This window comes from Euprymna scolopes, chromosome 7 (assembly GCF_053919585.1).
Source record: "Euprymna scolopes isolate OS-2025 chromosome 7, ASM5391958v1, whole genome shotgun sequence".
Lineage (NCBI taxonomy): Eukaryota > Metazoa > Mollusca > Cephalopoda > Sepiida > Sepiolidae > Euprymna > Euprymna scolopes.
In genome coordinates this window covers 137,970,774-137,996,237 of record NC_136488.1, presented here as the reverse complement: position 1 = coordinate 137,996,237, position 25,464 = coordinate 137,970,774, and the positions used below count along the sequence as shown (strand labels likewise).

Here is a 25,464-nt window from a genome sequence, read left to right as displayed (position 1 = left end):
TGAAAGAAAACTAACCAGAAATTACAACAGGTTCAGTTTTTAAACTTCAACGTTAATTTTATTAAAGCAAAAAGATCCAAGTTACAAAAGATCTGTCATCTTTAGCTATCTGCCGTACTGGGGCGGTATCACCCTAAAAGGGTAATAGTTCATCTTGGCGATATGCTGAATACAAAACTCTGCTGACGAAGAACGCTGCAACAGGTTGAAGTAGCAATACACATGAAAAAATTGAAATATTTCAATATTGGTATGCATAGAAAGAGCTTGATGAGCTAAGAAAGAATCTTTTTAAATTTTTAAAATCTGATTAAAATTAAGGAAGTTATGGCTATTTTTGTGCCTCACGTTTGGATATTTTTCCCTCTTTAAGACCATATGCGTTTCGTCACATTTTTTACACTACTTTTTCAGTAAAAATGTCATATCTTTGTTAAAACACAAGACTAAGAAATGAAATTTACCATATAAGTGTATTTTTGTACAAGGAATCAGAATATGCAACTGAAAATCTCCCCAAGTTTATGGTTTCCAAATAATCTGCAGTAAATGTGCATAAATATGCAGCAATTCCTTAAAAATGCCATGTATCCATAAACAGAAAAGAAGTTGGAGAACTCAAAGTTGAATTGTAATGTGCTTTATGTACAAAAAACTTAAATCTAAACATAAGACCATTTAAAAATGAATATATTGCAATATTTCTTTGGTATTATTGTAGATTAACACCTTCTGTTTAACCCCACTCAACTCCTTCTGACCACCCCTCCAAAATGTGATTCTACCTTTTTAGGAAAGTATGTATAAAATGCCATGAAAAACTTTAATGAAAGATAAACAAATTATTTTAGAATTGAATGTAAAATAATTTCCTAATATAGGTCATTCTAGCATTTTAGGGCAGTTAACTGTTTTTTTTTTTTTTAAGATGATTATGTGTAGTTTTAAGAGGGTTTCTATGCAATGAGAATATGGGGAGGGTTGCCATTCGGACTTTGAATTAATTGTAGGGCTAAGGAAAATTATGTGTGAACATACTGAAAACTTGACAGAGACAAAGCTAACAAAAACTATTAGAGGGGGGAGCGGTTAGTTTCACAAAAATTTAATGTAAAATAATTCACCATTTCCTGGCCATTCTAGCATTTTAGGACAGTTAACCAATTTATTTTCATGTGTATTTTTCTTTAAGGAAGGATCTATTTTTTGTTTGTTTTAGATGCTTGTATGTGGCTTACAAAGGTATTTTATTTGGGGGGGGGGGCTTGCCACTCAAACTTAGTGTTATTGTTAGGGTTAAAGAGTGTTTTAGGAATACGAACCGTTACTTCATTTTTGTTTTGTTGTCCTAACTGCAAAATGCCGTTTCCATTTCAAATAAATATTTTACAGAAATATATATATATATATATATACATACATACATATATATGTGTGTGTGTATTCGACAGGTAAATAAGTCAGAAAATGTTATATTTAGTTTTAATTTAATAAGAAACTGTGTTGCAAAATTTCAAAGAAAATTCCATAAATTTGTTGATTTCTATTTTCGAGGTTGAAGGTGTTAATTCCATAGGCCGTTTATACTACGCTGGAGCAGGTTGTAAAAATATCTTTTGCTTAATAAGTAGAAAAAAAAATAACAAAATAAAAAGCTTCCTAATTGTAGTTTGATGTGTTTTCTTTTAAAATTTCAAGAATATTGATATAGATTTTGAGGGTTTGTATTACTATACACATAGATTCGAAAAAGTCAAAAAACAAATATATAACAAATAAATGTTATCAAAAACAAGTTACTTTTCTACATAACTGGATAATTTTTTAGTGTTTTTATTTAATGTAACATGTTTATTCAGCTTGAAAACAGTGTTTACCGATGTTTTGGAAAATTTAAAATGGCGCCCAACTCTTGAAACGGTAAGTTTGTGGAAAAGAGTTAAAAATAAAAAAGTAGACAAAATACTGCTAGAAACTCGCTCAATATATGTTACCGTGGCATGTGACATAGGCTGACATATATTCGGTGAGTTTTTAACAGTATTTTGTATAGTTTTTTTTAATTTTTAACTCCTTTTCTCAAACTTACCGTGTCAAAGAGAGTCGGGCTGGGTGGCGGGCGCCATTTTTAATTTTCCAATACATCGGTAAACACTGTACGTTTTTCGAGCTGAATAAACATGTTACATTAAATAAAAACACTAGAAAATTATCCAGTTAGGTAGAAAAGTAACTTATCTTGCCTTTGATAACATTTATTTGTTATATATTTGTTTTTTGACAACTTTTTCGAATCTATGTATAAACGAGATTTTGATACTTATTTTGATTTTGAAAAAAAACATTTGTGGCTGTTCGCAGTAAAACATTGTTTTAATTCGCTGTTCAAAACTAATTTAAAGAATAAAAGTGCATGCAATCTACAAAAGTTTATTTTGTTTTTTTAACCATGTTTTTAAATTTGACGAGAAATGTGAGAAATTGCAACAGATTCAATGAATGTCCGCGTATTCAATCACCGCGAGCAGATATTTTGTCAACACGGTTTTTTAACAAATAAGAAATAATATTTTTATTATGTTTGAAACAACTTTAATAGTTTATTTTGGAAGTATATTCCATAAATAAAATAAAAAACCCACTTTAAAAACAAAAATTACGATTTTTTTATATTTTATTCGCAGTTTTGTCTTAGGGGTGTCAAATTTGCAATGGTGATTTTCCCAAAGATTCTGACATTGCTACAGATTCATAATGCCGAATTGGTTGGGATTGTTGTTATTATACATTCTGAAAACCGAATAGTTCTAAACTAATGTTATTCTGATAACAAAATAGCTCTAATTAAACATATAAGAACATTTATATTCATATTTTCATGTTTTTCTTAATTCGTTCTTGAATAAAAATTAAAGAACGCGTGTTACACTGTGCTGTGCTATGGCTGATTCTACAGGCTGGAGCTGCTGCTGCTGCTAGTAATACTAACTTCATTTGACCAAATTCGAGAAATAGAAACAATTTTTTTTTCGGGTAGGTCCTTTTAAATTATCAATTACCGCGGTCCTACTCAACATAAAATAATACTTTTAATTGATAAAGATAGTAAAAAGATTGGTTTACTTACTACTGGGTGTCCGAAGAATTTTTTTTTCAAAATGTTCGATACTAGTCATATTAAAGTCTTATTTTTAACACAACAAAAAAAGAAATGGTCAAAAATATTTCGGACACTTGACGGTATTAAGATTAACACCTCTACTGATTGGTTCCCAAATTTCATGACGAAATTCTTCATACAATCACGGTACGGACCTTTAGAAAACAGGGGGGGGTCATTACAAAACCTTACCGAAAACGCCATTTTATGACGTTCACATTTTTATCACTTTATTTGCTTAAAACTCTTAAAATATATAATGTACATTCATATTTATTAATTCATTTGAAAGTATATTCATTTCCGAACAAAACAGTAGTAATTTGAAGACTTTTGAAGTGCTTTGGTTTAAAAAATATGGCTATTTTAGTAGAACTACCTTGAAATCTGTGATTATCCAAAGCGTTTTTTCGTCCGTGTGTATTACTAGTTGAAGAGTTGAGTGATGTCTCTTCCAAGATGGATACTGTTAGTTCGGTAACCTCATGCAGTTCACTGTAAATGACTGAATGGCAGACAAATGACAGGTCAAACTGTAGATCTGTGGGAGCCTTTCCTAGTTTCACACAAAAACATGCGTTCACATTTCAAGCCACTTTTCTTGTCATATACATACGCGCACACAAACATACATGTACACACATGTAGATATATTCACGTTCATGTATATACACTCACATTCACGTGTATACACACACACGCTAACGTACACACATGTACTCACGTACGCACACATGGTCAACGTCACTTCCCCTTTGAAGGAAATCCACACATGCACAAAAGACCACTTGAAACAACTATAAAAGCAAGAGCAATAAGCAGCTTCCTCCTTTTCAATTCAGCTTCCGAGCGGAGAGGTTCGACGAACTATTCGCCCCTTTCGGGGCACGCGCGCCCGTGCACGTCACGTCCCCTGCTACTGTATGTGTGGGGGCAAGAGTTAACAGACAGTATGTACACCTTACACGTTTTCTATCTCCATGGCCTGGAATGACCTTTTCTCATTTTCTCTCTCTCTTTCTCTCTCTACGACAATAGACTTTCCTTCTCACCAGTAAACAGCGAGAGACGCACGCCAAACTAAACACATGTAGTACCCTTTTCTTTCATGTGTTTCTTCACAAAATAAATTCTAGTTCGTTTAATTCAAGTAAACGCGTTGTTCGTTCCTTCCTCAAAGCAATTCATTTTTCCTATTTTGTACGACTGGGGGATATGTATAATATATCCACCAGTCCACAACAAATCTTAATTTCGTTTCTGACAGACATTGTAATGATAAAAGTCAATTGATTCACAGAGCACACCCGTGTGCGATAATAATTCGCCCAACATTAGGACATTGGTGTTTGTAAATGATAACATTTCGCCCCACATTAGGGCTTTAATGAGACAAAGTGACTTTGAGACGACAAGCCTCGAATGAATTTCAAACGTCCATTTCAAGACTGGTGATCTGAAAAGATAAATTTGGTGCCAAGAATACCCTCGGTAGTTAGTAATAACAAACAATCCTATAGGTTCAAACAAAATTGTGGACAGACAAACCGACCAATGAGGAGCCTGCTTATTTCTGCAGAATTTCTTGCACACTGCCAAGGAAAGAAAGAAAAAGTAATGGAAAATCATTACTTTTTTTTAGATAAGATAATGATGTACTTAAAAAAATATTTTTTGAATAAGTGATAGGTAAGGAATTTGTCCTAAGGGACTTAACATTAATATAAATACTTAGTAACGAATTCAATGTGTGTCTGTTACCAAAACTCCAAATTTATAACCAGTAATTCTAGTCTAACTAGATGAATTATCAATAATAAAGAGAAAGTGACTTTAACTAAAGTCGATGACTCCGTTAATGGAATACGAGAATTTATTTTGACATTTTGTCCATACAACTCAGACAAACCCACTCGCCTATGGTGTCCCGCTGGTCAGCTCCAACACAATTGAAATGATACCAATTATCACATGAATCGCAACACACCATAGGTGTTGTTCCATTGTTGGCGATTGAACATATAGGCCAGAAGGGGACACCTTCTTCCGTAAATTCTACTACTGCAGATTCAGAATCCTGTTTTACTTCTAGGGGATAAATCCTTCAAAACTGAGGCCAAGCGGACCTTATGGCCATTACCGATTAATAATTTAATTACTTTGCTCAAACCCTAAAAGGGTCGGGAATATTTGGTGATTTGATAAGAATGATTTTGCCTTCCGACATCTTCAGGGGGCCGCCATCTTTAATATTGGCGTCTACTTCTCTAATTGACAGCAAATAGTCATCGTGTCAAATATGTCTAAATTTACTGACAAATTCATCTCTCAGTTCAAAGGAATGCAAGAGTGTATTTCTGTTGAGAGATCCTCGGAACTATAATCATTGATAAGCAAGTGGGGGGGGGAGGATAGTCCATTTGCAAAAAATGGTTAGGGGTCAGAATAGCAAGGCTTTTATCTGAAGCTGAAATAAACGTGAGTGGCCTATCATTTAAATTCGTCGGAGACAAATATGTCTGACAATATAATACCTGACGCCAAGAATGATTTAGCATTGTCGGAATACACATGGGTGGGCACACCAAATAAGTTGGTGAACCTATTAAAGGCTAATAAGAAAGAGCGTGTACTCATGTCTGGCAGTAATTCCAGATGTATAGCACGTAAACTCATACAAGTAAACGGTAGGATGTACATTTTGACATCCTGATTATTATTTTTGACAAAAAAAATGTCCAGTAAAATCTACACCCACATATTAAAAGGGTTGGACAAAATTTACTCTATGAGAAGGCAGTTGAGACTCGGAGGAGGCCTTGCAAGGTAGAGAATTGATTCTCTTACATATAATACAGCTGGGGAGAACAGATTTCACCCTTTGTCTCCCCTGGGGGATGCAAAAACCGGATCGCCTTAATTTGCTAAGGATAGAGTTTGCTCCCATATAAGAACAATTCAAGTAAGGTTCAATAATGACCAGTTTGGTCAGGTGATTATTTTTTCCTAACAGTATAGGAAATTTTACATCATATGGGAAAATATTGGAGTTTTGAATGCGTCCTTGGGTCTGCATCAGTCCATCTTTATCTAGAAATAAGCCAAGGGCCGTCACTCTTATTTGAAGATTGTTTCAAATAATCCAATTCCAAGGGAAAAAGCTTCATTTTGCATATGAGAAAAAAAAAAAAAGCAACAATTTAGCTCTTTTAAAGGTGTCAGTACTTGAGTGTTGTAATTTGTCACCGAATCTTAAAACTTTCTAAGACATTAATCGCCTTAGATAATGTGGAGAAATCAGATATTTTAATTGGTAAACAACTCTCATCTGAATTAGCTTCATCCAAGAATATGCTAGTAATAACAATCAATCTGATAGGTTCAAACAAAATCATGGGCAGACACACCAATCAATGAAGAGCTTATTTCTGCAGAATTTCTTACAATATATAACAAAAAAATGTTACCAAAGTTACTCTTTTAGTTTGTTGTGTTTTAATATATTTTAAACCATTTTTTTTTTCCAAAAGAAACTGTCCATTCAAAATCTGGTAACTACAAGCACGGCATGAAGACACTTGATAATCGCTCAAAAATCGAAAATTAAACAAAATACTGATATAACATTACATTTTCACACGATTGGTGACATTAATTGAATATGTTTCTACTGGTATTTTTAATTTTCGATTTTTTTTTTTTTGCCGATTATCAAGCATTTTCATGCAATGTTTATGACAATTATTTTTTTCCATTCTAACTCAACTCAAACTCAAGTGGACATTTGGTTTGTTTTGAACAAAAAAACGCTTTAAAATAAGTTAAAACACAACTTATCCATGTAGGTTGAAGAGTAACTAAGCTTACATATTTTTATTTTTTTTGCTCATGTTAAAAATGCCCCAAAAGGTTTTTTGTTTTTCCTTTTATGTAACGATTTTGTTATTTATAAATATTATTCGAGTTGGTCTTAACACACTCTAAGAACAACTCCTATATAATCTCTTGATGACATAAATACCCTCGGCCAATAAATGTTATCAAATGTAATGTCGTTTCACTTTGTAAAAGTCAATCATGTTCTGCATAACTAAAAACAAAAATTTCCCTCTACAAAACAACCAAACGAAACACCACAGATAAATATTTGAAAATATAAAAACTTTTACCAAAATGACTAGATTTGTCATTAAATGTCCAGAAAAGAGTTCATATGCCATAAAACAAAATGGTAGTTTTGTTGTTACGGACTCGGATTTCCATAAATGTTGCCTCGGGCTCACCTGGCAACTGATGTAAACCGCTGGAATGTGTCGAGGGTTGATCAAGTTGATCAGCCAATGAAAAATTGATAACAAGTGTGCTTAACCAATGAAAATCTAAGCAAACGACTTTTTATAAATTGGAAGAAAAAAAATTTTAATCATTCATAAATTTAATCAGTCTAAAAACTGGAAGAGATAAACATAAACTTTAGATGTTCCATAAAATGGGCGTCTCCAAAATTATAATATATTTGCGATCACGTAACATAGCAACAACAAGAAATCGACAAAAGTTTTCCTCACTATTCTTACACTAGCAGAAGGATCTAGCGTTGCCCAGGATTGAATGAGGATTAGTGAATGTTTCACACTCCTATATTTTTATTGTCATCGAAATTGGTGAAATCGCCCATTTTTTCAATCCAATCGATTGATTGCCTGCTTAGGTTGGAAACCTATCACAGTGCCCTCGGAGAAAGCTTCACATGCCTCCTTGCAGTCCATACTGTATTGCAGTTTAAATTGCACTGTAGAGAACCTACTGTTGATTTTATAAAATTATTTTTACATATGACTGCTTGAATTAAAGTTTAAAATGAAAAAGTTGAGTACTAGATTCAATTGTGTTCTAAACAGAAACATTTTGAACACGCCCCTGTCCTATGAAAGAACCTACTGTTGATTCTATATGCCAGGCCTTCCTACTTGTGTGGTAATAAAACTTCTCCAATGCACTTGTGATATTAGGCTGTATAAGGCGTTAACTTTAGTCAAAATCGTCTGTTCTTTCTTTCATTGGATTTTTATGATTATCGATACTTATCAAAGACATTCCAATACAAAGCCTATCCAAGTACATTTCAGTGAAATTTTTAAAAAATCGGCTCTGCCATTTCGGAGTCCATAGGGAACAAAATCACACACAAAGTTCCTTTTATATAATGGTAGAGATAGATTGTCAACAACTCGAAAAATCTAAAGTCTTTTTTTAAAGACATAAATCCGGCCAAAATCTTAGACTTCATCAAAGAAGTTGGACTGTTCAAAAAATTTTAATTTCAAATTAAAAAAAAGTTTTTTAAAAAACAATATAAAATGATTCTTGTAACTTAGGATTCCATTTAACAACTTTATTCTGCATCAAATAACCAATTGGTGATTGATATGCCATAAAATAAACCAAAATAAACAAAATGGTATAAAACCAGATAGGGTTATTCTTTTTTTTTCTTTTTTTTTTTATTACATTTTCACCCCAAACAAGGCACATTGCCACTTTGGTGTAGGGGGTACTATCTGGGGCAGCAACTACTGGGGCACTATGTAGGGATTTGGGCAGCAAGATGTCGGTTCACGTTGCACTTGAACTTCTGCATGTCAGTACAGTTAGGGAAGCAGGAACCTGGAATGGAATTCCAGAGTCTAGCGGTTCTGGGGAAGAAACTACTGGAGTAGAAAGATCTTTTACACCTAGGGATCTCTACTGTATGGGGGTGGGATTTAGCTGCCTGTCGGGTTTGTCGAGGGTGTCTACGTCGTGGGGGTACAAGTGTCTGCAGTTGGTCAGAGCATTCACCATTAAAATACTTGTAGAACAAGCAGAGGGATGCAACGTTTCGTCGATGGGATAGAGGCTGAAGCTTAGATGCCAGTTCAGGGCCTATCAGATTGGCGACTCTTATTTGAACCTTGTCTAGGAGCGAGAGACTAGTAGCAGATGCACCAGCCCAAATGTGACAACAATACTCCATACATGGGTGAATGGTGGCCTTATAGAGGTACAGGATACTTTCAGGTGTCAGTAGTTTTCTAGCACGGTAGAGAGAGCCTACCTTTTTCGCAGCGGCCCTGGCAATGTTTTCAATATAATTGTTCCAGCTCATGTTTCCTGTGAACGTTAGGCCCAGCAGTTTGAAAGATGCACTCTCAGACAGAGAGTCACTGGCCATTGCTATTGGTGGCAGAGAAGGTTTCTTGTAATTATTGAAGGAAACCAGTTTAGTCTTGGCAGCATTGAATGTGACCATCCATTTTTGTCCCCATTCCACTACAGATTGGAGGTCATCCTCTAGTGTTTTTGTCATTTCTTTAGATATGTGTTCATTTGTTTTCCTATCATGCCTGTTATAGAGTGTAGTGTCATCAGCATATATACCCATCTCAGAGGCAGTTTTGTCGGGGAGGTCATTAATAAATATCAGGAACAATAGAGGTCCAAGAATAGACCCGAGGCACTCCCGCATTTATATCACACTGTTTAGATGTTCGACCGTCGAGGACAACCTGGATTTTTCTCTTGTCTAAGAAGGATTCAATTATGCTAAGTATTCTACCAGTGATACCGTATGATTTAATTTTCCTGAGGAGGCTCTTGTGCCATACCCTGTCAAAAGCCTTAGATATATCTAGAACTATTGCTCTGCCCTCCCCCGCTTTGTCCAGTGAATGGTATATACGTTCAGAGATTACAGTGAGGATGTCAGCTGTGGAACGGGCTTGTCTAAATCCATATTGTTTGTCAGTCAGAAGTTTAGCATCTGTATTCTAAGAACTATGTATTCTTGGAGTACTGTTTTCTGAGAGTAATGGTGGTGCTCTCTGTAAAATTTCTTTCTAAGAGTAATGTTTTCCAAGATAATATTTTCCAAGAGTATGTAGGAGTGATGGGACGATTTCACTATTTTTCCCGATTCTGATACAATTACCAATTCCGATTCTTTATAAATCTCTAAATATTTAACTATAGAGTTGTATTTTTTTTCTGATTAGTAAAAACACACGTGTTAAAGGTGCAAATATTTTCCTAAATGTACAAATATACCTATGGGGGACGATGTATTGATTTTAGCTTCACTGGTGGTTTAAATTCAATAAATGTTTTTTTTTTTATTTTATCATTATTACTTAGCTTTAAACAAAATCAAATAAAAAAGAGAAAAGAATCGTTTTGGCGTCGGAAAACCAGTACAAATTTTTCCGATTCCGATACCCTCAAATATTCCGATTTTACCAATTCCGATTAATCGTACCAACACTAGTATGTTGTGGAATCATTGAATGTTGTTTATCACGTTGAAAAAAAAGTAACATTTATAGACGAACAGCAAATAAACAACACTCACTGCGTAGTTTACAAACTGTGTGAATTTATTATGGGCAACATATAATAAGACATGCTTACAAGAAGTTGGGAGGATTTTGTTTTTAACATGTCCATTCAGCTTGGCCTCCCAAGTATGAGAGAGAAAGGAAAAGGAAGTTGGGGTTTGTATTACTGTACACAAAGATTCGAAAAAGTTGTCAAAAAACAAATATATAACAAATAAATGTTATCAAAGGCAAGATAAGTTAATTTTCTACCAAACTGGATATATTTTTCGTGTTTTTATTCAATGTAACCTGTTTATTCAGATCGAAAACCATACAGTGTTTACCGATGTATTGGAAAATTCAAGATGGCGTCTGACTCTCTCTTTAACATGGTAAGTGTCGAAAAAGATGTTATAAATAAAAAACCGGATAAAATACTGTTAAAAACTCGCTCAATATATGTTACCGTGACATAGGTTGACATATATTCGCCGGGTTTTTAATAGTATTTTGTATGGTTTTTTATTTATAACACCTTTTTCCAAACTTACGGTGTTAAAGAGGGTGTGAGACGCCATCTTGAATTTTCGAATACATCGGTAAACACTGTATGTTTTTCGAGCTGAATAAATATGTTACATTGAATAAAAACACAAAAAATATATCCAGTTTGGCAGAAAAGCAACTTATCTTGCCTTTGATAATATTTATTTGTTATATATTTGTTTTTTGACAACTTTTTCGAATCTATGTGTACAGTAATACAAACCCGGAAGTTGATATCGCCACCTACGGGCTGAAACATGCAACTGTTGGAAACAAGAAGCAGTAACTGTATGTCTCAAACTGAAAGTGTTGTGCATTGTGTCTGTGTGCAAACTAGGGCTGGAGTCTTTCTTGGCCTTCGGGCCAAAATCACAGTGTAGTATCTGTTCTGATGCTACACTTCACTTTTTCTGGCCTCGGTCGTGGAGGGGAAATCCTTCATGATTGAGACAATTTTTATTTTTGTTTCTATTCCATGTGACTCTTTTTGCGAGCTAGATTTTCTCCACATTAAGACCGACCTTGTGTCTATCTCTGACCTCATGGGGAGGCAAGTAAATAAGTAATGCAATTTATTCTCGGAGTAATGTATTTTATGAGCAACATATGCTAGGAATATAAATGGCATTGAATAACCTATAGATGGTTGATATGATGTAAACTAAACCAAACAAGATGGCACCAAACCTGATGAGATTATTCTAAAATGTTTTCTAGGATTTATAATAGCAATGATGGCACTCTTTGTGTGGAATTTCCTTCTACACTATTCAGGGAACAATATATTCTAAAAACGTGTATTCTGTGAGGAATACATTCCAGGAATTTAAAAGTTTTATTGAAAAAAATTAATTCAGGTAACTTGATTATGTTGTAGAGCTAACATCTATTCAATGTAACTGCATTCAGCCTTAATCACTGCCTCGATACGGGTCCGGAACTGGGAGCATGCCTTTTCCACAAGTGCCAGCTGGTGCTTGGCAAATACTCTGTAGATAGTGGCAATCAGGTTTGGTTTTGGCATTGTGGGAGGTCATATTGGTGATGTTTTTGATGTATGACCAAATGAAGTAGTTCAGTGGGTTTAAGTTGGGGGAGGAGGTGGGGCAGTGAGAAAATGGTACAAAGATGTAGCATTCCTTCTGAAGATGTGAGGTGGCATGATGTGGCCCTCACTTGAAACCACACCAAAGACCATAACCGTGTCCGGAAACTTTTTCATCACCCTGGGCATGTTCCTGTTATTCATGGCAATCTAGCGATGTATTTTGAGGGTGCTGGCAATGGTCCTGTTGTCATAACTTGGATCGGTAGTGAGCATGAGCTGTACAGCGGCACATCTCCCATCTTGTTCGTTGGAGATTGTGTCATTTTCAGACAAGATAGAAAGTTCCAGTCGCTCTTGGGATTTGTACACAACTGGCCAACTAGTAGATAGTCTGCGACAAAAAGAAAATCCGTTTTCATCAAATGGAAATGGAATCATGTTGTCTTTTCTAGTGCGACAATGTTATTGTTCCACCCTGTAGAACTACATTTGTAAATTTTATTCGGCATCAAATAACTCATAGGTCTTATCTATATAAAAGCCAAGTACGTCCAAGGATGGAATACTGTTGCCATATCTGGGCAGGAGCTGCTGCTAAAAACAGCCTATCCTGCCTTGACAGAGTACAAAATAGACTTCGTGGCTTAGTGGGGGATGCCCTTTTCTCTACCCTGCAACCTCTCTCCCACAGAAGAAACGTTGCGAGCCTATCCTTGTTTTATCGTTATTTCCATGGCAGGTGCTCGTCTGAACTCCAATCTCTGGTCCCCCTCGCCAATCTTTCATGAAAAACACCCGTCTAGCTGAATCCACTGTGAAAAATTTCCCCCACTCTATATCTGTGCCTAAATCAAAATGTGGATTCCATGAACAAAGCTTCTTTCTTAGAACTACACGCCTGTGGAACTCTGTTCCGTCTGCCTGCTTCCCTCCGGACTACAGCTTGGATGTCTTCAAGTCCAATGTTAACAGATTCCTAATGAACCGCCCCCTTAATTAGGCACTTCATCAAATCTCAACACTAACGTAATATACTTGCAATAACCCTTATTCCTGAGTGGCTTCCGGGTCTTGATAAGTGGTGATCACTGTGTAAAAAAAAAAAAAAAAAAAAAAAGATAATTTATATGCCGTAAAACAAACTCAACAAGAATAACGATAGTACTCCTTTTTTTTAAAAAAATTATTTTCAGGATCAGGCATATCTGAAAGTTACGTTCAATACAACGGGAACATGTGAATGGCCATTGGTTAACACGAATAATTCTGCAAGTTGGTATGAAGACATGGAAGGCTGCGGATTACAATGCAAGAACCCGCTTTTTACCAATTCCGAACATAACCAAGTGCACATCTTCATCGGCGTCATGGGGACTCTCTGTTTGATCTCCTCTTTTTTCACTATTGTAAGTTTTTATTCCTGTTTTACTCCTGTCCATTTCTATGTGTTAACGAGCACAACATTGACTGGTCATAAAATATGCTTGGGTATCATATTTTAATTCATGCAGATTTTGTATTTATTGTTATAGAACCAATTTTCTATTGATTATTATATTGTACCCAATAGATACTAATGATTTCAAAAGTAAAAAAAAAAATTACTTTGCTGCCATCAGTTAGAATTTAAATTAAAACATACAGCTTTCCAGCCTTGTCGGTTAGCGTATGACCTAAATCCATGAAACAGCGAAACAGTACTGTATGTGGATGACATATATATATGTATATCTCTACAAAAGCATAAAAAAATGTTTAACTGTTACTTTGCACAGAAAAAAAAATGAGGATAATTGACTTACACCAGGCGAAGGTCAGTATTTTTTTGTTAAATTTCGACCCTTTAGCAGCTATTTTATCAGTTAAAAAACAAATCAAGTGTTCCACAGGTCCAAATACCTTATATACAAAGTTTCAAGTCTGGAGACCAAAAATTCAGAGGAGTTTAGAGAGTTTCTGCACACACAGTGGCAAGATCACTTATATATATATCTCCACACATCTGTCGAAATGTGATACTCAAGATGAGAACAGTAATCCAAATAATCCAAATAATCAATCCACATCTAAAAAAATTCAAAAATATTTTTTGTTTTTCTTTTTCAGTTGACGTTTGTGATTGATTGGAAGAATGCCAGCAGATACCCAGCTTTGATTTTATTTTTCATCAATATTTGCTCGTTTATGGGTTGCATTGGTTGGCTGGCCCAATTTGCTGGCAACGCAAGGGACGACATTGTCTGTAAAGCAGATAAGACTGTACGCATTGGCGAACCTCAACCTGGGTAAGATCGCTTTCTCATCCTGTTCTGTCCTTTGCCCTAACATTATATTAATGGATTCTTGAAGTTGAATAGGATCCTGCATATCGCATTAAAATATATCTGGTGATGAGGTTCCAATTTAGGACCTTTTGGAAAGTATAGAGTCACTTCTGAACTGCCATTACTACTAATATGCTAGTTAATATTTCATTAATAATATAATTAGGTATTAGTTAATATTTCATTACTACTAATATGCTAGTTAATATGACGCCAACGTACTCTAACCACAAAATAATTGCAGCCATTATTCCAAAATTTTTTCAGGGTTACTGTCACATTAAATCTGTTTTATGTTTAACTAGTGGGGGGGAAGGGGTATAAAATATGCTTAAATATATTTTCATTTGTCCAGATATCGTATATATTATTATAGTCATGATTTCAAAAGTAAAACAAAAAAGTATTTAGGTGGCATCAGTTAGAAGCAAAACTGTAGCATTCAAAGTTGATGTTACCACTGTACCAACGTGACACGCATATGAACTGATTAAAAATAAATTAAAAATTAAAAATAAATTAAAAATAAACTAAAAATAAACTAAAAATTAAAAATAAACTAAAAATAAACTAAAAATTAAAAATAAACTAAGATGAATGTACAAAAATGTATAACGATTTTTAAAATTTTGACCCATTTTTGACTCCTTAAAAACTATTTTAACTGGCTAAAGACCCATAAAAGAGGGGTGTATAAAAAATCCAATCAGTTGAGGCCCCTAGCGGCACTCTGCAACTTTTAGTTTCGGAGGAGATAGTTTGAAAATATGGAAATGGACATATAGCCTTTTATATATCAGACTAGCGGAGGGTACCCGGCGTTGCCCGGGTGTTTCGAGGTGTGTCCTCTTAAATCAAAAAGAAACACTGAGGGGGGGGGGAGGTTTGGTAAGTAGGTAGGATTTGAACCCGAAGCCCTGAGGCAAAATTGGAAAATAAAATGTGAAAAAAAACATGACACGTTAACTGGTCGGCCAGCCAGAATGAGTTACTGAAAGACATTTGAATTTATTTAAGTAAGAAGAGAATTGACAGGTGCCTGCACTGTATGACGTCAAGTAGAAGTCGTAGAGTTAACGACGTAAGCAATAGCTATTCAGCAGTTAACATTTTCTGCGGAACAGTTTTTAATGAGGTCAATAACCCGGTTTGTTTGGTTTTACCTAACTTTGGGGAAAACCATCTCCTCGTTTATTAGGGGGAGTGTCTCGTCTCGAAATGAAAGCAACCGTCTGATATGATGAAGCCGTCATTGACCAAACGTTACATAACTTTCTGGAGACCACTGGCCGTGGGACAGTGATTTGAATCAAGTTTTGCTTTTTTTATACCGAAAAACGAAAGCAACGCATGCCGATCTGAAAATGTCGAATATTTAATGTTTCAAAGTTGGGCAAATTAAATAGAGAGGCGACCACCATTGTTAAGTCATAGATATTATCATTTAGACGTGATATAAAAAGTTTTAAAAATGAGCGACGGCCTCAAGAATCCGCTAGAAAAAAGCCTTTTGGAGACCTACACAAAAAGCGAACATACACACATTTTCGCTTTTATATATATATAGACTAGCGAGGGGTACCCAGCGTTGCCCGGGTATTTGGAGGTGTGTGTGGTTTTGGGTAAATGAAAACTCTGGGGTTGGGGGTTAAAATAAAAAAAAATGTTTTGGTAGGTAAGTATGAGGATCGAACCCGAACCCTTCAGGCAAAGTTGTAAATTAAAGTGTGAAAAAAAAGAGTGCGACGGTTTTAACCATTGGGCCACCGCGAGATGCTAACGGAAACACGTTTGAATTTATTTAATTACTTGGATTTGGCAGGTGCACTTTTTAATGACTTAATGAGGTCAAGTTTGACTGCGGGATAGTATTTCATTTACTGCGGGAACGCTTTTTAAAATTTTTATTTTCCCAAGATGTTATAGGAAAAAGACTAACCCACATGCGGCGAGCGACAAATGTAGAATATTTATCTTCCCGAAGTCGAGCAAATCAAATAGACAGGCGAGCCCCGTTGTTAACTCTGAGATATTACGATTTACATGTGATATAAAAAGTTGTTAGGCGACCGACCGCTTCTCTGAAAAAAGCCTTTTGTAGACATACAGAAAAAGCGAACACACATACAAACATACATACATTTTCGCTTTTATATTTATAGATTAAAGTTAATATTCAACTAGTTATTTAATAATTTAGTAATCTCGGTTTGAGGGTTCTTGACAAATTGCAGAAACGTATCTGTAATTTGATTGGCTTCACCCTTTCTTATTCTACTCTCCTTTTATCCCCTTTACATTTAAATAAACTAAATATAGTTCTCATTGCCCACCATTGCTTCTTCTAGCAGACAAAATTCATAATTGGATAATTAATTAGTTTTGTATTGAATCCTGTACATAGAAATATATAAATACTAGATGCACCCAGCATTGCCAGTATTAAACGTAACGTTAAATTCCTTAAAACAAATGAAGTAAAAAAAAAAAAACCCCACAGAAACTGAGACATGTGCATGTGAGCATTACGTTTTTTTTCTGAACAGTTCACTTCTTGTAAGTAAAAAGAGTTGAGATCAAAACCTAAAAACAGTGAGTCAAGTATGATAACCATTAGGCCATCTTGCCACAATCTTTAAAAAGTGTTTTCAAACCTACTTATTCTTAACATGAGGAAGCTGTCATGTGAATGATTCGCGCATACGCAGTCGTGGAACAGTAGACAGATAAAAGTCCGATGACCCCACATATCAATTTTTAAATTTTGATCCCTTAGCAGTCTTTTTTTTTTTTTTCCCAGATGAAAATCTATTAAAAAGTTTTCCATTATGTCTGAGGACATTTCTTAAACCTATATACTCAATAAATTTTTGATCTATAGACTTGAAACTTGGTATATATAAATACCAAGTTTCAAGTTTATAGACCAAAAATTCCTCAGGCATATGGAAAACTTTTTAGTAGATTTTCATCTGGGAAAAAATTATGAAAATCTATTAAAGTTTTCCATATGTCTGAATACCTTGTTTACCAAGTTTCAAGTCTGTAGATCAAAAATTTGTTGAGTATATAGGTTGTGAAGTGTCCTCGCACGCACATTCTCACTTTTAAAGATATATAGAGATATACAAATACTCATAGGAACAGTAGATATATTAATTTATAAAAATAAATAATTTTTCTATTATTAAAATTAATTTATAATACGAGGGGCATTCCAAAAGTAATGCCTCCTATTTTTTTTATTCCGTCTGAATGGATCAGAGGAGATTGCAAATTACATTATGATGACTGAACTTACGCATTCATGAATAATTTCATCTCCCTGTTGCAGACATTGACAGTGGGAGACTAAGAAAGCAACCACTGTCATGAACTCGCCAGAAGCAGAGATGCATCATAGAATTCCTGACAAAAGTGCGTTGAGAATGTGGTGACTATGTAGAAAAATAAATTCTAGAGCACGAAAGATCGCTCGTTATAATGCTACCACTTCCGTCTTTGTAGTTCTTCAAGTTTTGGAGTTAAGGAAATGAGATTTTACGTTTGGAATGACCCTCATAAAGATTGAACTTTATATTAGACTAGTGGGGGTATCTGGTGTTGCCCGGGTGTCGAGAGATAGTATAGCAACTAACTCCTTAAAAGAAAAAAAAATACCCATGAGTACCCCTGCGAGTGCAAAGAAAAAAAATTAGCTGCAGCAACAAAGCTTAAAACCTGTAACACGAAAGAGGAAAAGGTGAAAAAAAGCAAAGCCATCTCACCCACGGCGACTTTATGATGACATAGGCCTTTGAAATAACGTCTTTTAAACGTATGTTGAGATCGCCAGGCGTGCATGACTTCCAAACATGTTGAAACAAAAACTGACCTCTCCTTGTAAAAAAACGGTCCAGTTGACAGTCAAAGAATTAATGTTTTTGGCCAATTTTTGGATATTTGTCATCTGAGAGATTGATCTTTCTAACGATACCAATTTGTCGGTGTTCGTTGCGTGTGTTGTTTTTGGCAGACATACAAACACACACACACACTTTACCTTTTATCCCTGCAAATCTGGTTCCAAATTGTAGCCCCTCACGGATAAGTGGCCCTGTGCCTTGTTTGGGGTGAAATGTCAAAAAAAAAAAAAAAAAAAAAAAAAATTTTTTATTTATATATTAGCAGATGTACCTGGCGTTGCCCAGTATTAGACATAACATTAAATTTCTTTTAAACAAAATGAAGTAAAAAAAAACAGAAAGAAACCAAGATATATGCATACGAGTATTATGTTTTTTCTGAACAGTTCCCAAATGTAAAGACAGTAAGTCAAGTACGATAACCATTAGACCAGCTTGCCACGTCATTGAAAAAGTGTTTTCAAACCTACTTATTCTTAACATAGAGAAGCTGTCATGCGAATGATTTGCACATGTGCAGTTGTGAAACAGTTGACAAATAGATAAAAATCTGATCTCCAAGTACAAATTTTTTTTTTTTTTTTTGTAGCAATCCTTTTTTTTTTTTTTCTGGATGAAAACGATTAAAGTTTTCTACATGTCTGAATATCTTATATACCAAATTTCAAGTCTGTAGCTCAAAACTTTGTTGAGTATATAGGTTGAGAGTTGTCTTCACACATTCTGACTTATAGATGTAGATTTATGTATTTTTAAAAATTTTTATTTTTCATTTATTTTATTTGTAGATCTGGTGAGAGTGCTTCATGTACAATTGTGTTTCTTCTGGTCTATTATTTTATGATGGCCGGAGTTGTCTGGTTTGTCATGTTGGCATACGCCTGGCATATCACATTCAAGGCGCTCGGTACTCCACGTGATATTCTTGCAGGAAAAACGGCATACTTCCATATCATTGCCTGGTGTGTTCCACTTGTCTTTTCAATCATCTGTCTAGCGTCATCTGAGGTAAGTCGTTCATTATAATCTCCAAATATCAAGACCTGGCAGCCACTCAAGGATAACGGTTAATGGGTACCATGATGGTGGAAATTGGATACGTTAATTTATTTTAGACGACGGCTCATCAAGACCTTGTTTACATTGGACGTGAATAATATTAGAATTTAGTTGTTAGAAAATTACCAAAATATGACTCCTTAAGCAATTTTGTTTTTAATGAAAATTGCTCCAGACAATGCATGAAGCCACTTGATGTAAGGAAGCTAAAAAAAACAAAAAAAAAAAAACAGGAAATAGTACTTCAAGGTCAAAAACCAATGAAAAGTGTTAAATGGATAGATTTAAACCCAGAAAACAGCAATTCTTCTCCCTTTGTCAGAAATATCGCTTATGGAATGTGAGGACTATAGGACAAAATGAGAAACGGTATCGAAAGTAAACGCAAGGTTCACTTTCTTCTCTTTTGGCTCAGACAGCAACTCTACAACACCGATTCTGAGTATGGTAAAAGTTCAAATAAACAAAGCATTATAGGGTGCTTATTTAGAATTATACTTTAAAAAAAAAAAAAAATACAGAAAAATCTTTATGATCTATGTACTTGTTGTGGAATGGACATATCATATTCCAAAAATCACGTAAATTGTTCAAGAATTTTTTTTTTTTAAGCTAAGAAAATAAAATTTTATGAGGGAACAACTTTTGTAGATGCTTTTGTAGCAAGGGACAATTTTGACCAAAGTTAACATATATAGCCCAACACCACAAGTGCATTTCAGAAATTTAATCACGCACAAACAGAAGGGCCCAGTGTATAAAATTAACTGTAGGTTCTGTGATAAAACAGAGGCGTGTTCGAAATGAATGTTTCTGGTTAGAAAATTGAACAATGATACTCGACTTTTGCATTTTAAACTTTAATTTAAGCCATTATAAAAAAGTAATTTTATTATAAATTTTCTGTGTGTGTGTGTGACGTGGTTTATCTCGGCCTACAAGCAACCCACCCAGGCAAGTAAGGTACCGAAATGAAGCTTATGACCAAGCGGATATTTTAGTGATATTTATATCCATGTTTGGTGTATGGAAATGCAAAAAAATAACGATTTACTAAACGTTTTATTTACTCGATATTTTTTCGGTACAAGGACCCAAGTTTGCGCAGCTGAGCAAACTTGGGTTCTTGTTTTATAAAATCAACAGTAGGTCCTCTACAGTGCAATGTAGGCTATAATGTATTGTGGACTGTCACTGCGGGGAGGCATGTGAAGCTTCCTTCCTGAGCTTGTTTTCAAGTCTTATGTTGCATGTCTTCAACCTTTATTGGCCACATTTCACTTCCATACACATGCATAATAGACTTGTGCCTTGGTTGACAGTGGTAATACTATGCTGGTTAGTAATAGCAGAAGTCCTCTGAACTTGCTTCATCCACTCTTGATGATCGCAATTATACTAACATTTGCTCCATCCTGTGTTTCAATAACATCAACAAAATAACAAACTAACTCCTCATCCATCTCTGTAGCAACAAACTCCCTCGACCTACCAGTAATTTCACTGCATTTTTTTGTGTATCTAAAGTAACATTAAAAAATCGAATTGCACCCGACTCCTTTCTAGAAACGACATTAATTTAGTAAAAAAAAAAAAATATTGAGAAATCAGAACCGATTCAATCACATTCCTAAGATGGATTCCTATTTTAGTTTTAGTATCAAGGTAAGTGATGGGTCTCGGTTTAATTCATTTATTCAAAACACAAAACATTCACCTAAACGAATCCACATGGATCCTTCTTTCTAAAATCAAAGGGGAACAACTCGTCTGAAGTAAAACGATTATTTCCCCTGAAAGAGGGAAATTAAAATTATCATCACAAAAGTAGCATTTCTGGAAGACATATAGGGTGTCCAAAAAGTCACTGAAGTGTTGAAAATCTGTCATTTTACCATTAATGATCATTTTTTTTTCTCTTTCAGATATTTTACAAATTAATATTTTTTGAAATTAATTAGGAATAAGTGTGAAATTGTTTTAACAAAATCAAGGGTCAATTGTTTTACAACATTATCTTTTCCTATAGCATTGTCAAATGGCCACCACGTTCCCCAGCCTTCACTAGCCCCGACATATTCTTGTGAGGATATCTTAAAGAAAGAGTCTATGTTAACAAACCCCGAACCCTGCAAGAATCGAAGGAAAGCATCAGGAACGAAATAAGGGAGTTAAATCGCAATCCAGAGATTCTGCAATCTGTCATGAATAATGTTTTGGAAAGAGCACAAATATGCGAAGCTGAAAATGGACAACATTTAAGACAATATTTTTCATAAAGATTATTTGCATTTTTTTCAATTTCCCAATGTCTTACTCAGATTGTGTTAAAATTACAGAAAGATATCATCAAAAATAAAGAATCTATTTAAGTTCAAAATACACACACACACATATATATATATATATATATATATATATAATAAAGAATCTATTTTAGTTCAAAACCCTTCAGTGACCTTTTGGACATCCTATGTATAATTTTTTTTTTTTTTTGTTTTTCATAAAACTCGGACACTTATTTTTCTTATTATTTATCTATCCTCCAATATAATTGTTGTGACTAATTTTTGTATTTATTGCATTTGTGCTTCAAATTTTTTTATTTTATTTTTATTTATTTTATTTTTTATGTAATGTTTAAGATCGATGGAGATTACATGAGTGGAATCTGTTTTGTTGGTTATATGAACCGTGGTGTTAGAGCAGGTTTTGTTCTCGTTCCAGTCATTTTGGTCCTCCTATTTGGCCTCTACTTTATGCTTAGAGGTAAGTACACATAGGTAAATCAAGGTAAAGGCGCCCATGTAGAATATGGCACTAAGGGAAATAACTCTCCTTCGCTAAGATTTATATTTTTTCTTTTTTTTTTTAAACTATGAGGAATTGTACTAAAATGTTGAAAATGTGATGATAGGTGCAAAGGCATTGGAATGTTATTAAAGAAACCAATGACTTTTAAGATGTTAGTGTAGTTTGCTTGAAGCATTGTTTAGTTAAATGTAATTTGTAGAAGGCAATACAATGTAACGGAAAGACGCAAACTGAAGCTGATGAAGAATTGTTTTATTAATACAGTTACGAATATGTATGTATCTATACATTTCATTATATAATTATATTGAATTAGAATAATAATATATATAATGATATAATATATATCATATAATTATGATATATATTATATCATAATTATGATATATATTATATCATATAATTCTGATATAATATCATATTATTATAATGTATATAATATAATTATGATATAATATCATATAATTATGATATAATATCATATAATTATGATATAATATCATATAATTATGATATAATATCATATAATTATGATATAATATCTATCATATAATTATGATATAATATATATCATATAATTATGATATAATATATATAATATAATTATGATATATCATATAATTATGATATATATTATATCATATAATTATGATATAATATCATATAATTATGATATATATTATATCATATAATTATGATATATATATCATAATTATGATATATATATAATAATTATGATATATATTATATCATAATTATGATATATATTATATCATATAATTATGATATATATTATATCATATAATTATGATATATATTATATCATATAATTATGATATATATTATATCATATAATTATGACATATATTATATCATATAATTATGATATATATTATATCATATAATTATGACATATATTATATCATATAATTATGATATATATTATATCATATAATTATGACATATATTATATCATATAATTATGATATATATTATATCATATAATTATGATATATATTATATCATATAATTATGATATATATTATATCATATAATTATGATATATATATAATAATATTATATCATATAATTATGATATATATTATATCATATAATTATGATATATATTATATCATATAATTATGATATATATTATATCATATAATTATGATATATATATACTATATATCATAATTATGATATATATATACAATATATCATATAATTATGATATATACTATATATCATATAATTATGATATATATAAAATATAATTATGATATAATATATATCATATAATTATGATATGATATATATAAAATATAATTATGATATGATATATCATATAATTATGATATAATATATATCATATAATTATGATATAATATATATCATATAATTATGATATAATATATATCATATAATTATGATATAATATATATCATATAATTATGATATATATATAATATATATATCATATAATTATGATATATATATAATATATATATCATATAATTATGATATATATATAATATATATATCATATAATTATGATATATATATAATATATATATCATATAATTATGATATATATATAATATATATATCATATAATTATGATATATATATATAATATATATATCATAATTATGATATATATATATATATATCATATAATTATGATATATATATATATATCATATAATTATGATATATATGTATATATATCATATAATTATGATATATATATATATGATATAATTATGATATATATAATATATATATCATATAATTATGATATATAATATATATCATATAATTATGATATATAATATATATCATATAATTATGATATATATAATATATATATCATATAATTATGATATATAATATATATCATATAATTATGATATATATATAATATATATCATATAATTATGATGTATATATATATCATAATTATGATATATATATCATATAATTGATATATATATATCATAATTATGATATATATCATATAATTATGATATATATACATATATCATATAATTATGATATATATCATATAATTATGATATATATATATGTATCATATAATTATGATATATGTGTCGTATAATTATTATATATATATATCATATAATTGATATATATAAATATCATATAATTATTATATATATATATATCATATAATTATTATATATATATATATCATATAATTATGATATATATATATATCATATAATTATGATATATATATATATCATATAATTATGATATATATATATCATAATTATGATATATATATATATGTATCATATAATTATGATATATATATATGTATCATATAATTATGATATATATATATGTATCATATAATTATGATATATATATGTATCATATAATTATGATATATATAATTATGATATATATATATATCATATAATTATGATATATATATATAATATATATCATATAATTATGATATATATATATATCATATAATTATGATATATATATCATATAATTATGATATATATATCATATAATTATGATATATATATCATATAATTATGATATATATATCATATAATTATGATATATATATATATATCATATAATTATGATATATATATCATATAATTATGATATATATATCATATAATTATGATATATATATCATATAATTATGATATATATATATCATAATTATGATATATATATCATATAATTATGATATATATATCATATAATTATGATATATATATATCATAATTATGATATATATATCATATAATTATGATATATATATCATATAATTATATATATGTATCATATTATTATGATATATATATGTATCATATAATTATGATATATATATATAATTATGATATATATATCATATAATTATGATATATATATATATATATGTGTCATATAATTATGATATATATATATGTGTGTCATATAATTATGATATATATATGTATCATATAATTATTATATACATATATAATTATGATATATATATATATCATATAATTATGATATACATATATAATTATGATATATATATATATATGTATCATATAATTATGATATATATATATATAATTATGATATATATATTTATCATATAATTATGATATATATAATTATGATATATATATTTATCATATAATTATGATATATATATATAATTGATATATATGTATCATATAATTATGATATATATATATAATTATGATATATA

The 25,464-nt window shown here is 31.5% G+C and overlaps 2 protein-coding genes across 2 annotated transcripts in view; one reads left to right on the top strand and one right to left on the bottom strand.

Moving 5' to 3' along the window:
* LOC145279990 (tRNA-splicing endonuclease subunit Sen2-like) overlaps window positions 1-25,464 on the bottom strand; it is a 133,884-nt gene that overhangs the window by 72,249 nt on the left and 36,171 nt on the right. The gene's annotated exons all lie outside the window — the stretch shown is intronic.
* The window catches only part of LOC145279989 (protein smoothened-like), a 54,580-nt gene that overhangs the window by 1,081 nt on the left and 28,035 nt on the right, over window positions 1-25,464 (top strand). The window contains exons 2-5 of the mRNA XM_080131591.1: window positions 13,303-13,515; window positions 14,216-14,394; window positions 19,127-19,346; window positions 22,043-22,166. Of these exons, the coding sequence (XP_079987717.1) occupies window positions 13,303-13,515; window positions 14,216-14,394; window positions 19,127-19,346; window positions 22,043-22,166 (736 nt within the window). The remainder of the gene's footprint in view (window positions 1-13,302; window positions 13,516-14,215; window positions 14,395-19,126; window positions 19,347-22,042; window positions 22,167-25,464) is intronic.